Source organism: Anoplopoma fimbria, chromosome 19, assembly GCF_027596085.1.
Source record: "Anoplopoma fimbria isolate UVic2021 breed Golden Eagle Sablefish chromosome 19, Afim_UVic_2022, whole genome shotgun sequence".
Taxonomy (NCBI): domain Eukaryota; kingdom Metazoa; phylum Chordata; class Actinopteri; order Perciformes; family Anoplopomatidae; genus Anoplopoma; species Anoplopoma fimbria.
In genome coordinates this window covers 27,531,205-27,547,667 of record NC_072467.1, presented here as the reverse complement: position 1 = coordinate 27,547,667, position 16,463 = coordinate 27,531,205, and the positions used below count along the sequence as shown (strand labels likewise).

Here is a 16,463-nt window from a genome sequence, read left to right as displayed (position 1 = left end):
TCTCTCGACATCAAACAGTCCACTCTGAATGCTTTCATTAAAAATAAGTCATCATTTTTATTAACTTTGAAGTCGTACACAAACAGTTGGTAGCAAATATACATATATACAACTTCCTTTAGAAAGAGAACGAGGAAAGTCAAAATTTACAACACCAGCGGAGTCCTTTGGCACTTAATGTTCAGAAGTTAAAAAAGAAAAAAGGAGAAGTTAATGAACCGTGGTGACGATGGACCGTGGGAGGAAAATCACACATGTTCAGAATGAAAAGAAATAAGGCAAAAAATGTGGAAAGAACCTGAAGAACCTTCTATCTGCTTTCTCACCGTTCAGGTGAAGTTGGAGTAAAGTGTGAAGTCTGACCAAGATGTAATATCTCAAAAGAATCCACCAGAGTCTCATGTTTCAACTACAAATCATCGACATTCAACATCCCTTTTTCTAAACCACACCCTCAGTTTTCACAGGAGCCACTGACTTCTGTTCACTTCAGTGTGAGACGTAGCAGGCGCTCGACGTTTAGTCATCCTTGTCTCGTTGTCAAAGTGACGTAATGTTTGTGTTCTGAAGCAAACCGATCATTTCCCAACCTCTCATTTGTGGTGCATTCAAGGTCGCTCTGACAACCCAAACCTCGGTTCAGTGACCAGATTAGACTCGGATAGATAAAAGATTTGACTTTTGGCAAACATGAACATTAAGAAAACTTTCATTTTGTTGTCTTTGCATTTAAAAAACAAAAAAGGTCTTGAATCTCAAACCTCTTTCAATATTTCTGATTCACTGCTTGCAACAAATGCCGACATTCAATCATCTATAGAGCCATTAAAGGATAGAGAAGTCTAAATGTTTGAAGTTCCTAAAATTATTTGTTGTTATTATTATGTGTGAAACAGGTGGGATGAAGTTTTTGCCAGGTGAAACTATTTTTTTGGCAGGATACATTTCTCGAAGTTTGGGCAGAAAGAACTATTTTCTTTCTCTTTGTTGTTGTAATACTGATTTCAGCCACAAGGGGCGGCAGTGCACTTCTACCTCATGTTCTAAAAAAGACCAAAAGCATTCATCTTTTCTTCCAGGTGAGTTTACATTTTTAATTACTAGGTAAATATATTGTGTGTTAGTAAACTATGTAAATTAAAACCAAGCTGGTAGAAAACACGAATGTTTTCAGTCGTATTCAGAACACGGAGTAGAGGTGCTCTGAAGCCTCTTGTGGCTGAAATGAATATTACAACAACAAACTTTATTCATCCTGACAAGAACAGTGTAAACTAAATGTTTTCTCAGGTAAAGAAAATAAACACAGGGGAGAAAACTATTTAGATCACCAAAAATTACATTTCCCACTTTTGAAAGATACGTTTAACTTCATTTCTCTATAGTTTGAAAATCTAACAGACTCCATCACAGTGAACTCATCTTTTAAAGTAACATTCTGATTTGAGCCCAGATCAATACTTTTTAAAGCTGATATCACCAATCACTTTAGATAAGGATCCCTTTAAATTGGTTTTATTATAAAGAACTGGATTTGACTTCATCACTCCTCTCTGGTGGACAAACTATTTAACGGAGACGTTTCTAAATGACCTCAAACGCATCATCTGTCGTTTCTCGATAATCGCATTTATGTTTGTTTAGATAAAAATCAGCTGATAATAAATCAGTCAGGCTCTAATTAATCTGTGCTTGAATGCAGATTTGTGATTAGAGATTAAAACAACTATTTTGACATTATTCCAAGCAAAAAAAGGAAAAATATTTGCAGATTCGAGCTCCGGAAATGTGACAAATTTCTGCTTTTCTTCATACTTTGTGATAAATAAAACTGAATTTCTTCAGGTTTTAGACTAGAAGGTCGTAGAAATGGTAAAAGTTAGACTTCTATTGACTGTGATTGAAGTGATTTTCACTATAGAGAAATGAATGAGGGTCAATGGCAGCGAGGAAATGTAGGAAAAGAAAAACATGATGAATCTAAAACAATACAGCCTGAAAATGGTCAGAAAAAAGTGTAGGTGATTTGCATTTGAAAAGATACAACTGGCACACACACACACACACACACACACACACACACACACACACACACACACACACACACACACACACACACACACACACACACACATACATGTACATACACACACACATATGTATACACACATACACACACACACACACACTGGACCTGGTTGGTCCTTTAACTGCAGGATTGGCACCATTTTCACATTCAGAATTTGACCTTTGACTCTTGTAAACACAACCTTTTTTTTTTTAGAGTCCGCCCAGTGATCACACACCTGGCTGCATCTGGCTTTCTGTGCAGGTCAAAGGTCACCAGACGAGCAGTAACGTTGATGTTTGGTCAAAAAAAGAATAATAATGTGATAAAACTGAAACGGTGAATTGTTTCTTTCCTCGGTTCGATCTCTCTCAGAAATCAGCAGATAAAAGTTGAGCAGCAGACTGGGTCCTCTGTTTGTGCTCTGGGACTGTATGCATGTATGTATGTATGTGTGTATGTATGTATATGTGTGTGTATGTATGTATGTGTGTGTGTTGTTGTTATTGTCTGGTTTGATGTATGTACATGTATGTATGTATGTATGTGTGTGTTGTTGTTATTGTCTGGTTTGAGAGAGTAAAGTCCTCCCTCGTTCACTCCCACCTGTAGAGCTTCAGCATCTTCTCCGTGAGCGACGCCAGGAAGTGCTCGCCGTTCACCGAGAACGGGCTGATGTCCAACACGGGCAGGTCGGCCGGAAGCTTCTGGAGCAGAGAGCCGCTGGCTGCGTCCCACACCTGGGGGGGGGGGGGGAGGAGGAAGAGAAGGGGAAGAGGAGGAGGAGGATGAGGAGGAGGATGAGAAGGGTGAGGAGGAGGAAGAGAAGGGTGAGGAGGAGAGGGTGAAGAGGAGGAGGGTGAGGAGGAGGAGGAAGAGAAGGGTGAAGAGGAAGAGGGTGAGGAGGAGGAGAAGGAGGAAGATAAGGGTGAAGAGGAAGAGGATGAAGAGAAGGGTGAGGAGGAGGAGAAGGGTGAGGAGGAGGAGGATGAAGAGAAGGGTGAAGAGGAGGAAGAACAAGATGGAGATGAGGAAGAAAGTTATTCAGCAACTTTTGGCTCTTTCAAATGAAAGAAGAAAACATAAAAAACATTAATAAAATACATTTAAAAAATAAATTTTAAATTACAATAAATAAACAAATTTGATTAAATTCTTAAGGAAGTCTTCAGGAAACGTTGTGCTTTTTAAAATTACAATAAACAAACAGTAAAAATAAAGAAAGAAAATACAAAATTCATAAAATACATTATAAAAATATATTATTAATTAATTAAAGACTTGAATTTAGTTAAGAGAGTAATTAGGCAACTCTGGTCTCTTACATTAAAAAAGATCAAGCAAAACGAAATTATTAAGAAAAAATTATAAGAATTTGAAAAGAAAGTTATTGGGTAACTTTATGCTATTTAAAAAAAAAAAAAAAAAAAAAAATAAATACAAGAAGAATTAAAGAAACTAAATTGAACATATTTAAATAGACACATAATTAGCATAATTATCTACTTTATCTATAATAAAGTTATAGATAATTACATAATTTAAAGGAAACGAGGCTCTTCAAAATAACAACATAAAAATAAAACAGTTAAATAGTTATAAGTCAACAGTCGCCCCCCCCTCACACACAATCAGTCCTCACCATGGTGGAGTTGGACGCCTCGTCCCCGGCGCAGACCAGCGTCCCGGCGCCGCCCGGACTCCTGAAGACGGCGTTCTTGGTGAGCAGCTTGCAGGACGAGCCGGCGCCGAACGTCTGCACGGGAGAGCAGGAGCAGCTGGGCAGCTGGCTGGAGTCCTGCTGAGGCGTCCGGGTCAGCGCCATCAGGACGCAGCGCAGGGACGGGTTGGAGCGTCCTGCAGGAAGAAAACACCGGACGCTTTATCTACTGGGAAACGGACTCCAGTGGTCTAAACACAGAACGCTGTACTGGTCCTGTGATCTACTGGACGGCTCCGTCCTGTCGCAGTAAATCAAATCCTGTGAGGAAGTTCAGGAAGCAACAACATAACCTGATCTTAAAATCTTCATTTTCACAATATCATCCCGATGATTATCCAAAATATGCTTCAAACTCTTAAATGGCATTAACACATATAGCAATCACTTCACCTTTTAACATATTATTTACATATTTTAATTGCATTTTTTTGTAGTAAACATGAAAAAAAAAATTGTACAAAAAGAATAAACTAAATGACACAAAAAAATTACAAAATAAAAGACAGCTAATCGTTGGACTCTTTTAAAATAACCCCACATCATTTAATCCTTCAATGTTAAATAGTTATTACATTAAGTGTCAATGCATAAATAAAGTATCCATTTAGAAAAAAGTGTGATTCTGTTCTTTTATTATTCATAATATCTGTATTTTATGCGATGCAGTATATTCCTAAAAACAATCTTTAGACTCATATAAAAATTATTCCTCTCAATTATTTCTTATTATGACCGACCATTTAAATATTTAGCAAAAAAGAAAGAAAGAAAAAATAAAATAAAAATAAAAATCACACAAATAAATACTTTAATTTAAAAGAGAGAAATTAGGCAACTTTGGTCTCTTTGTGGACCAAAAAAAAAACAACACTATTTAAAAAGGTGAAAAAAGATATTGTGTAACTTATTGCTCTTTAAAAAAAATTATTAAAAGAAATACACAAAGAATTAACCAAACTAAATGAAATTAAAATAGAAAAAAAAGAGTTAGGGAATTGCAAAAAATGCTGTCAAACATCCTAACAGTTTGCAGTCTGCTGCACATGGACGGTTGTGGAGAGTTGCGATGTGAGCGATAGAGACGTGTTGGTAACGCCTTCACAGTTTCCTGTCGTTACACTCTTCTTTACACTCCTCACTCTGCATGAATCAGCTCGTTTCCTGCTGATCAGCCTGATGCTGGGTGGGATTATTTTCATTGCAGAGGCCTGTTGGTGGTACTTCTACGTAGTCAGCGTTTTACTACAGTAGGGGACGTATTTTAGACTCTAAAAGACTCAGTATCGGTTTTTAATTGGAATATTTTCCCCTCTTTACATGCTGTCAGACAGACTGTTCTGTCATTCATGCCTCTTCCACCAGACTAAATTAAAAAATTGGGACATTTTACCTCTCGGACTACAAGGAGTTTCTGGTCTACCACTTCCTCCATCAGTTAGCTTCTTTCTGTTAAATGTGTGACTTCGGTGAATGCGACCTCATCCTTTAGAACACCAAAGTCACACGAACACACAAACAAACTTTTTTTCTTCTTTTTTTCTTTCTTGCAAAACAGTTTTTAATGTTTGGTTTTTTAAAAGGTGCTGCATATATATCATTATAAACCTTATTTTTTAGTTTGTAGGTTTGTTATCAACAGGATTACAGAGCAAAGACTGACCCGATTTCCATGAAACCTTTTCACTCGTTGACCTCTGCAGATGTGTGCGCTGTCTCTATATATCCTACTAGTCGTTATTATTCTTCTTCATCTTGTAGTGAAGATCATCACGTGTTACATTAAAGCAGCTGTGTGTGTTCGGCTCCATAAAACAGGTGTTGCAAGGTCGAGGTCTCACCTGGCCGGTAGGTGACCAGGCAGTGCCGGCTCTCCGTCTCCACCTGGATGTCGGTGCAGCCGGCGCTCTCCAGCGGCAGCAAGTGCGGTCTGTACGTGGTCTCGTTGACCTGCTCCCAGAAGCAGCCGCCCTCCAGGGAGCCGGCGATCAGCCCGCCACAGGGGAAGGAGCTGGACGCCGCCCGCGGGACGTAGCACAGGGACGCCACGGGACACCTGGGACACGGCAAGAGATCGACAAGATGGAGCTTTTAGTCGGTGTTTTACTACAAACAAAAACAAAACTGTGGCGAATAATGTCGAATAATTGTTTTCATTTAAATCCGCAAACTCTACTAAATTCAAGACGACCGATTCTTCTGGCATCGTGGCATTAAACAGCGATTTATCAATGAAAAAGTAACCTAACGAATAAACAGCGAGGGGACTGGAGATCAGAACACACATCTCGAACACACGTTGGGCGCCAATGATGTTGTGGCAGAAAACCAATGAAGAGACGCAGTTCTTGGAGTTTGCAACCAGCGGGGATATTTTATTGGAGACAAGCTTACAACAAAAAGTCCAACACAATAGTCCTTACATGATATATTTTCTACCCTGAGTCTCGCCCCCCTGACATCACTTTCAGCCAATCACGTCTCGTCGATTGGACCTTAACAACAAATGATACTTGTACAGGAAATGTTATTCTTATTTCCCAACTTTCCTGGCATGACTTTACCATTGTTTATGGGAACCGCTTGTCTCCCTTATTCCCACAGATGATCTTATGAAACAAGTTATTGGGGTTTAACATAACAGGTTATATAAAGTTGTATATTAGATTCCTCAACACTAACTAGGCTGGCAAACGTTGTCTGCTGTGCACCGTAAACAAAGTAAATATTAACATCAATGGAGGCCGCTACAGACACTTCTGTCTAATTAAAAAAAATAAAATTTAAAAAAAAGGTACACGATCAGAGCTTTTAGGTTTGATTTTTCACAAATAATGCATTGATTGAAGCACTTTTAACACTTTTAGAAGCCTATGAAAACCTTAGAATCTTCATTTGAGTTAATATTTTGCAGTCGAATCAAATAGTTTACAGGATAATCAACCTAAAGTTTCTTTATAATGCATTTAATACTTGACTTCTTTCTTCAGGGTTTGTATAAAGGCAATAAAGAAAAAATGAGTTTACAGATAATTACGATCCCTCCTCTTCATTGTGGAGGTTGGTTTATGCCGTTTATACACTCGTTGCTCAGAGGTTTCTCCCTTTTATTTTCCCCTTAAAGGTTTTTTTTTCAGGGAGTTTTTTCCTTTACCGATGCGGTAAAGTGTCCTGAGAGAGAAGATGTCGTATCTTGTACAAATTTTAAAGCCCTCTGAGGCAAAATTGTGATTTTTGGCTATATGAATTGAATTAATGCAACAACCATATGTTGAGCATAAACTCTTTTGAGCATGCTCATAGCTTTTGCACCATCTGCGGAGGCTCAAGCTACGTGTGTGTGTGTGTGTGTGTGTGTGTGTGTGTGTGTGTGTGTGTGTGTGTGTGTGTGTGTGTGTGTGTGTGTGTGTGTGTACCTGGAGCGTAGCGGCTGCAGCTCCTGGACGTGGGTGCTGGTGTCTCTGGTGTCGTAGACGAGCACGGAGCCGTTGCTCAGACCGGCGTAGACGTAGTTGCTGTTGTCCAAACACCAGCAGCAGCTCCACACGGGTTTACCAGCGTTGTACGTCTGAACCACCGTGTTGGTCAGCAGACTGAAATTATAAATGTTAGCGTTTCGTTATTTTATGGATTAAAATAAATCTAGTAATTATTAGTCTTAATGATGTTATAATCTTAGAGCTAGTGTTAGGAAGTTAAACATCATAATTCATCTCTAATATCTATTTTATATTAATGTGAAAACATCTCGTTCAAACTACTGGATTTATTCTAGTTTATCACCAACACTACATTTTACAGATTACATGTGAACACATCATGATAATGTTATAATTTACCTTCAACAATACTAATTTTCACTGAACAGAGCCTGAACGCATCATAATGTAACAGAATGGAACCTCCGCTTGTTAGCCGTTAGCGGTGCTGCTAACGTTACTAGCTCTCCTGTTGGTTTAAACACTGATTGGTTGTTTACAATGTAACATTATCAGAGATCAGAGACTAGAGAAGCATAAATGAAGTCCTGATCTCATATTTTACTGAATATTGGAGGATAACGATCGTCAGTAAAACTTTATTTCACACTGTGATGGTTAACGTTGGACTGTGTAATTAATCCACGGTTCACATGCGTGAAGAACCGTGAGGGGGATCAAATCGAATCCACAACGGTCCGTTACGCTATAGAGTCCATTCGTGTACCTGGTCAGTTTGATGGTGTTGTCCAGAGCAGCCGACAGCAGCAGGCTGTCGTTCTGCCTGTTGAAGGACAGACCTCGGATCTGTTTGCTGTGGATGGGGACGTACTGACTCGCCTTCATGTTGACCACGCTCACCATCTTCACGCCACAACCTGGAAGGAGGAGACGGGGAGGAAACCAGAGAGAGGGTGAGACAAACGAGTGGAGGAACGTTGATCGTGTTGCTGTCAACAAATCACATCTGGGTGATTATATTTAATCAGTTTTTTTCTAAATGCATCGTTTAAAGAGACAGTTCAGATGTTAAGAAGTGTGGTTGTATGACCTACTTCTCCATAGTCAGAGTTTTACTACAGTAGATGCAGTTTGGAGAAACAGACTTGCTGTCATTTATGCCATCTTCAAAGCCACCAGACTCCATTGAAAAAAACGGTTATTTTACCTCAGAGAACACAGGTGTTGCTGGTCCACCTCTGCCTCCATCTGTTAGCTCGTTTATGGCATTGAGTACCCTTTAAAACATTTAAGTCTGTTAAATAAACTTCTGAGAACTTAAATGACTGTTTTTATCAATGGAGTCTGGCGTCTTTGCACTTTCTCCAGTACAATCTTCTCTCTGATTGTCTCGTTTAATTATGTCGATCATATAGAGACTTCAGTATTAAATTAATTAAATTGAGACTGTTTCACAACTAATTTAAAGTAAGTACGTTTTGAATTTAGGAATTAACAGTGTTTTTAAATTGTAGTATTTCTGTTAATTTCTACTCTATAGAAGTGTCATATGTCTGAAGTTCCACAGCAGTCCATCTACACATGTGGCTCCGGACCGACAGACTACACAACACCGCCACCTTGAGGCTGCTGATGGATCACAAGGAGGAAGTAAGCGGCGTCTCACCGGGGACCAGCGTGGAGTGAGGCGAAGGCTGCGAGGCCAGCAGGCAGCTCAGAGGCTCGCAGAAGGACAGAACCCTGGAGCCGCCGGCCTGAGACACCAGCACCGCCTTGGAGAAGCCGTACTGGGCCGACCTGGAGCCGTCGGCCCGCTGGGACAGACCGAGGAGGAGGAGCGAGCTGGATGCCGAGGAGGAGGACGAGGAGGAAGAGGAGGAGAGGGAGCTTCTGCCGGCCTGAGCGATCAGAGCCCTCAGCTCCTACAGAGAGAGAGAAGAGGGGAGGTTTCATCTCCTGTTATTTATCTGTGAGAGAAAACCACCTGAATAAATCTATGTCCTCAACGTGCTAGATCTTCACTAATTAATTATGCATTTTAATGAAACCCCTATAATGGAATATGATAGGTATTCATAGTTAAAAACTAAATGCGAAGCCCCTAAAGAGTATTAATTTAAACTGAAGACAAAGCAATGAAAATGCTAATATTTTTTATTTTTTTGCAGCTTTTTAAACTATTAAGTTACCTTTGTGCAATTTGTTTTGCTATCCTTATATTGTTATTGTTTTTACGGTTCTTTTTTCCCTTCGAGTATCTTTTAAAGCACTTACAAAATCAATGTATTATTATTATTATTTATATATATTTTAATACTGTCAAATACACTTTAATTCTGACACAGATAATGATAAAATGCTGTAAAATAACTTTAATTTCATGAAATGTGGCAATTTTTTTCCCTTCATTATTCTGTGTTTGAATTATAAGTATATGAATTGAAAAGAAATTCAAAAAAATGACTTTTTGTCTTTTATGTGATTTAATTGATTAAATTACCATTATTCAGATTTTTTTTAATCTTAAATGCAAAAGTTAATGAACTGTGCTGTAACAGTTTATGTATTTGTACATAGTTTTATCTTTTCATATTCTATATATTTAGTATTTTCCGTTTCAGTTGCCTTTTTTTCTGTGTTCTTGCAGTGTTACTTAGTGTCTAAAATGTACCATATTTTGATAATGAAAATCATTTATCAAGGTTGCCAGTTGGCAAAACGCTGCGTCAGAAAAATGGATTAATAATAAATCTAGTAAATAAAACTCCATAAAAATCCCTTCAGGGATCGAGAGGTAATAGAGGGACCTGGTTGTTCCTTTTTTAATTATAAAGGAAACATTAACACACAAAAAAAAGGATAATACTGTTAAATTATTTTAAATAAATACGTTAATAAAAATGACGACTTTCAACCCCAAAGCAAGGTTGCATCATTTTTCTTTAATTAAAATCCCAAACTGAAAACAATCAAACCTAAAACTTTGGGTTCACCAGAACAGATACCTGCAGCTCTTGTTGTGCTTGTCCGTATTTGTTGGTGACGACCTGCAGCTTCAGTTTGTACTGAGCTGATTCCAGTTCAGCCTTCCTCCTCAGAGACTGCTCCTGCTCCAGAGACCTACCAACAGGTTGAAGATAGCATGCATCAGTTATCGTTGGGAGAATAAAAAATATTCTTTCAATAAATATTGCTAACAAAGTGAAGGCAGCTTGTGTACAAAACAAAACAACAGATAAGTCAAGGCTGAGACACTTTGGTTGCTCTTATACGGAATATCTACAAAAGTAAAAATGGCGGCACGGGGTAGAGTACTTGCTCTGGATGAAGCACGTAGAGAGAGAGGAAGAATCTGTCGTTTAACATGGCGAATGACATTTTGTGGGCGAGAGTGCCATCGCTTTATTCATTCATCCACTGCTCGAGACATGTGGACACCATAAAGTCCACAGTAAAAACAATAGCATAACATACACAATAAGACCAGAACATAGTCATAGTAAAACCCATTTGATCTCTGTGGTAGGCTATTTGTCCCGCCCCTCCTCCACTGTGATTGGATGCCTGGATAACGGCAGTGACGAGCGCAGGGTTTTAAACAAAGTGGCATATTTTTCATCTCTCGGAGACCAGAAATTGTATTTGTTTATGAAACACAAACAATTTCCCAAACCTTATTTCAAATCAGAGAAAACATCACTCACTTCTTTAAGCTCTCTTGCTCCGAGTTGTCGAGCGCTCTGAGCTTTGGAGCGTAGAGCAGAACGATGTCCGAGCGCTTCGCCTTCTTGTTGCACTGAAATAAGAAACATCAGAAACAACATGAGTCCAGATGTGATGTACAGGAGAAGATGGAGGAGGGAGGAGTTGGTAAAATACAGTGATGTCACTGACCTGTGGACATTTAGCGGACGGGCCCTGAGCTTTCACCCAGCGCTGGATGCAGGTGAAGCCGAACAGGTGTCCGCAGCGCAGCGTGGACAGGCGGTGCTCCCCCGCCGTCGTCCACGCCTCAAAGCAGATGGAGCAGATGTCGCCTTCGCCCTCTTCAGACGCCGCTGGCTGGACGGACGCCGAGGCCACAGGGACCGGCTAGAGGTGGACATTAAAAAAAAGAGTTTCAAGCTACATGGAGACTAAAACACAAAAACTACAGAATCAAAATGAGGTCAGTGTGAGACTATAAATGTTTGCTCTTTAGCATTCAGACTGAATATAAACTCACACGGTGTGCTGCTACAGGTAAAATACAAATGAAATACAAACAAGAAATTTAATTTTTAAGGCTCAGCAAAAAAAAGGCTCTATTCTGTCTTAATGCTTGTGAGGCAAATATAGAATGTATATAAGAAGTAGACGCAGTCGTCCATTGGTTTGTGGACTGATGTTTTGAAGCCCAGAGTTCAGCCATCTTGGTTTTTTTGCAACCAGTGATCGGAAGTGACCATATATGGACTGAGGAGGAGTGACGTAGAGACGCCGTATAAGTCTCTGGTGTCGACCTGTCAATCAGTGTGTAGCCCCGCCCTAAAGCATCCCCTGCTTTATGGTCTGTTTGACTCTAAATGGAGCATCATTTACTAAATGAACATCATGCTGTATTGAAGAAGACTTGAAACTAGAGATTGAGACCATAAACTCATGTTTACAATGTTTACTGAGGGAATAAATCAAGAGAGAAGTAGAGTCATTTTCTCATAGACTTCTATACAACCAGAGGAGTCGCCCCCTGCTGGACAGGAGAGAGAATGCAGGTTTAAGACATGAAGCTTTGACTTCACTGTTCAGAACCAGGAGGTTGCCGTCTGGAGACAAACAGTAGAATTAGCACAAAGTTTTCCAACTGCACCATGTGCTTATAGTGGAGCGTCTCTGCTAGCAACCAAAGAAAATATATATATTTTTATATAATATTAGTCTTATTTTTCTTTACAGCAAGCTACATTTTCTCCACAAGGCGGAATGAGTGAGGTGATTATTTGAACCATCAACCTTTAGCGAGATCAACAGAAAATTAAATGAGTCATTGAATAATTAATTCCCCCAGTCTGAAGACGGTTATACTTCTGACTACTGTAATTTCATATTCCAGCAGCCAGAAGAGCATTATTAGCTGTTTGTAGGATGAAAGGTGACTACTCTTCCTTTTTCTAGTAAAATCTGTTCTCTGTGTGTAACAACAGAACAAATGAGTGTTGGAAAAATGTGTGAATGTTACCTTGACGTTCTTATTTTGAGCTTCTGTCCTCTCTCCATCTGCAGCTGAACTGGAGTCTGAACACAGGTGGAATAAAAAAAAAGAAAACTGGACTCTCAGAACACAAAAAACACAGACTACGCTCTGGTCTGTGAAAAAAACAGTTAACGACATAAAGTACATGCTGGTCTGACTCACTGGTCGGTCCGGCTTCCTGTGGTCGTGTGTGTTGGGCGGAGGCGCTGAGGCGAGGGCTAGCAGGCGGCGCCGGGTTCACAAGCTCCGGAGCAGCAGGCGGGCCTTCTACACGCTCTACCTCCTCCTCCTCGTCAGACTCGCTGACCTCGGTGGTGCTGCCGGACTCTGGCTCGGCCACGCTGGCAGCCGGCGCACGGAGCAGGAACTCCGGAAAGCCTCTGGAGGGCGCTGCAGTCTGGCTGGGGTAGTGAACCCTGAGGCCCTGCCTGCAGCAGAACACATACAGGTTTATCATCTCAGGGAGACACAGAACTTTCTGACAGAAAAACAACTGCTGAGAGGAGACTCGAGGATCTGAACTTCAGCTATTCAAAATGGTATTACATCACCGGATGACAGGCAGACAGCAGACTGGACTCTGTGTTTACATCATGATGCTCGGTGCTCAAACACAGTCAAAGACTGATGGACGATGTTTTCCTTATGTTCAATTGCTTAATGTGAAGATGTCGGCCATATTATCTGCCCAAAGAATTGTTTTTGTTGCTGCTGTTTACATTCTTTATGCCGACAACTCAAAAAATGAACTACAGGAATGTACGACTGTTTATGTTTTGTTTGTCGTGTGTTTGTTATGTTTGAAATGGGCTACAACTGAATTTCGTTGTGCATCCCTGTGTTGCATAATGACAATAAATGATCCTTGCATATCGCCTTCTTGGTGCCTTAGTTCTGGGTACCTGAGTCTCCTCCGTATTGGCGCCCCGTGAGCTGCTGAAGGTGCGGCTGCAGAGCGACCCACCGCTCTCTGACTGAACGCCCAGGTGGCAGGAAGCCTGGGGGGTGCACGCACCGCCGTCCGCCCCCCTTCATTGTCCTCGTCGTCGTCCTCGTCCACCTCGGTGCTGCTGCCGGAGTCTGAGATGACGTGTGGCGCGCTGGCATCTCCTGCTGCTGCTGCAGCAACAACAGCAACCGCGTGCTGTCTGCCGCCGCCTCCTCCTCCTCCCCGCATCTCCCCTGGGGAGTCCACCTCCATGGCCTCCATCTGCACAGCAACAAGGTGGTAAAGAACACAGGTCAGACGGTTTAAATTAACCCCCCTAATGCTCCAAATTCTTCTTTTTTAATTAATGATGGCTTAGGCTACATCCACACGACTATGCTTGTTTTTTTAACGCATCCACACTACTCCAGAGTTTTAGAACCCCAAAGACAGACGCCGCATTAGTTTGAAAACTCCTGGGTTGCATTATAGTGTGGACGGGCAAAAAAGGGGACATTTGAAAACAATGACGGAGGCCTTCCTTTTCTTGTCTATGCTTATGTTTTTTTCTGCACTACTATTGTAAAGTTCACAATGAAACTGTAAATGAACAAAAGCATAAATGCTTTCCAGTACGACAGGGACTTCGAGCCACCCATCCGAGCGTGAAAACAGAAACGAAACCGCAGCAACATTGTTTACCTATATTCTGGTAAAATTCTGATTTGTAAGTGTTAATTTCAAACCTGCAGTCTTCTAACTAAGTTTTCAAAAAAATGACATTTGTTTTTCACACTAAATTTGCACAACTTTTTCTGTAACTTCCTGTTTAAACCGCATGCGGGTGCCGGTTTAAACAGGAAGTAGACTGCCCAGTGTACTTCAATTATCATGTAATACATACTAGTGTGGGCGGTAATGATTTCTAAAACGGTGCTGAAATTCTCACGTAGAAAGAGATCATTTTCTTTGAAGAAAAGATCTTATTAGTGTTAATGTAGCCTCAAAAAATGTGAACACATTACTCCTGATTCAGATGCCCTTTTTAGAAGGGCCCCACAGTGGAGGAGTGAACTCCCCACTGACGTCAGGACAGCAGAGTCGCTGCCCATCTTTAACCTCACCTCTTCAAGAAGTACTACCCTGAGCCTTCCTCTGAGCACTTATTGCATTCATATTAGTTTGTTGCACTTATTGTATTCCTATTAGTTTGTTGCACTTATTGTATTCGTATTAGTTTGTTGCACTTATTGTATCCGTATTAGTTTGTTTATTGTATTCGTATTAGTTTGTTTCACTTCTTGTATTCATATTAGTTTGTTTATTGTATTCGCATTAGTTTGTTTCACTTATTGTATCCGTATTAGTTTGTTTATTGTATCGTATTAGTTTGTTGCACTTATTGTATTTTTATTAGTTTGTTGTTTATTGTATTCATATTAGTTTGTTGCACTTATTGTATTTTTATTAGTTTGTTTGTTGCACTTATTGTATCCGTATTAGTTTGTTTATTGTATTCGTATTAGTTTGTTTCACTTCTTGTATTCATATTAGTTTGTTTATTGTATTCGCATTAGTTTGTTTCACTTATTGTATCCGTATTAGTTTGTTTATTGTATTCTGCTAAATGACTAATGTAATAAAACACAACTTTAATGACCTGTTAACTACATATGTTCATATTAGAGTTGTTTTTCTGATTCAACCTGAAAAACACCTAAAACAGTAAAAAAAAAAAAAAAACACAATATGCACATTAACATTAATCCATAAAGGCTCTGAATCACCTCCCATCACTGCACACACATCAAATAGAACAGAAAACCTGTTCTGCACAGAACCAGGCATGTTGCACCGACCCTCCCCTGAGAGGGGCTCGTCCCTGCCGCGCTCTGCGGGGCCAGGAGGCGCCTTCTGCGGCCAAGCGCCCAACTACAGACCGTGGTCTCTGCGGCCTCCACGTTCAAAACAAACAAAACAGCAGCTAATCTTATTTTAATTAAAATTTAACAACGGCAGATGTTTTTTTTATTTTAATGCAAGCTTTGTGCTTACGTATCCAAGTGAAAAAAATAATTAATAATAACAATAATTCGATTTTCCGTTCTGTGCCCCTGGTAGACGCAGCTAGCATTTCAGCTAGTTAGCAGCTAGTTAGCAGCTAGCAGCTAGCCGGGCTGCAGCTCCTAGTTACCCGGATGGAAGTGACGCTTTAGCGGCTGCCGATCCCGACCTGGAGGGACAGCATGGCTCCAGAGTCAGACGGGGGTCTGCTGGTGGTCTGGCGGTGGTCTGGTGTTTGTGCTACCTCCAGGCGGGTTTGGTGCAGCGGGCAGCGCGGGTTGAGGGATCGAATCTCCCGGCAGCAGAGAGCAGGCGCTGCGCTGCCTCTTCCGGTTGTGACGTCACCGCCGAAGATCGTCTGCGGTGAAGATGAGTCACCGGCGGATCACCCGTCACATAAACTACTTACATATAAATGAGTTGTTTGTTTATTAAATATACAGTACCAGTCAAAACCTTCTCATTCTATGGTTTTTATTTATTTTTATTTTTTCATTTGTTTTTTCTACATTGTAGATTAAATCCAAACTATGAAGGAACACATATGGAATTATGTGGTAAACAAACAAATGCTCAACAAACCAGAATATGTTTTATATTTTAGATTCTTCAAAGTAGTTGAATGAGAAGGTGTATATATATATATATATATATATATATATATATATATATATATATATATATATATATATATATACACACATATATATATATATATATATATATATATATATATATATATATACATATATATACATATATAGGTGTATGTATATATGTATATATATATATATGTGTATGTATATATGTGTATATATATATATATATATATATATATATATATATATATATATATATATATATATATATATATATGTATATATATATATATATATATATATATATATATATATATATATACATATATATGTATGTATATATATATATATATATATATATATATATATATATGTATATATATATATATATATATATATATATATATATAT

The 16,463-nt window shown here is 39.6% G+C and overlaps 1 protein-coding gene across 2 annotated transcripts; it reads right to left on the bottom strand.

The window, feature by feature from the left end:
• Window positions 1-2,647: 2,647 nt before the first annotated feature.
• On the bottom strand, window positions 2,648-15,785 carry rfwd3 (ring finger and WD repeat domain 3). Of its 2 annotated transcripts, none has more exons than XM_054619356.1 (13): window positions 15,584-15,785; window positions 13,364-13,671; window positions 12,624-12,889; window positions 12,447-12,502; window positions 11,123-11,320; window positions 10,933-11,024; window positions 10,234-10,348; window positions 8,895-9,150; window positions 7,995-8,145; window positions 7,205-7,381; window positions 5,630-5,844; window positions 3,711-3,925; window positions 2,648-2,808 (listed from the first exon to the last, which is right to left on the bottom strand). In XM_054619356.1, the coding sequence occupies exons 2-13, from the start codon at window positions 13,669-13,671 to the stop codon at window positions 2,665-2,667; spliced, it is 2,193 nt and encodes a 730-aa protein (XP_054475331.1). In that variant the 5' UTR covers window positions 15,584-15,785; the 3' UTR covers window positions 2,648-2,664. The 2 variants fall into 2 exon arrangements, with proteins under 2 accessions (XP_054475331.1, XP_054475330.1); XM_054619355.1 differs by having other exon boundaries at window positions 15,623-15,785.
• Between the last annotated feature and the right edge of the window lie 678 nt (window positions 15,786-16,463).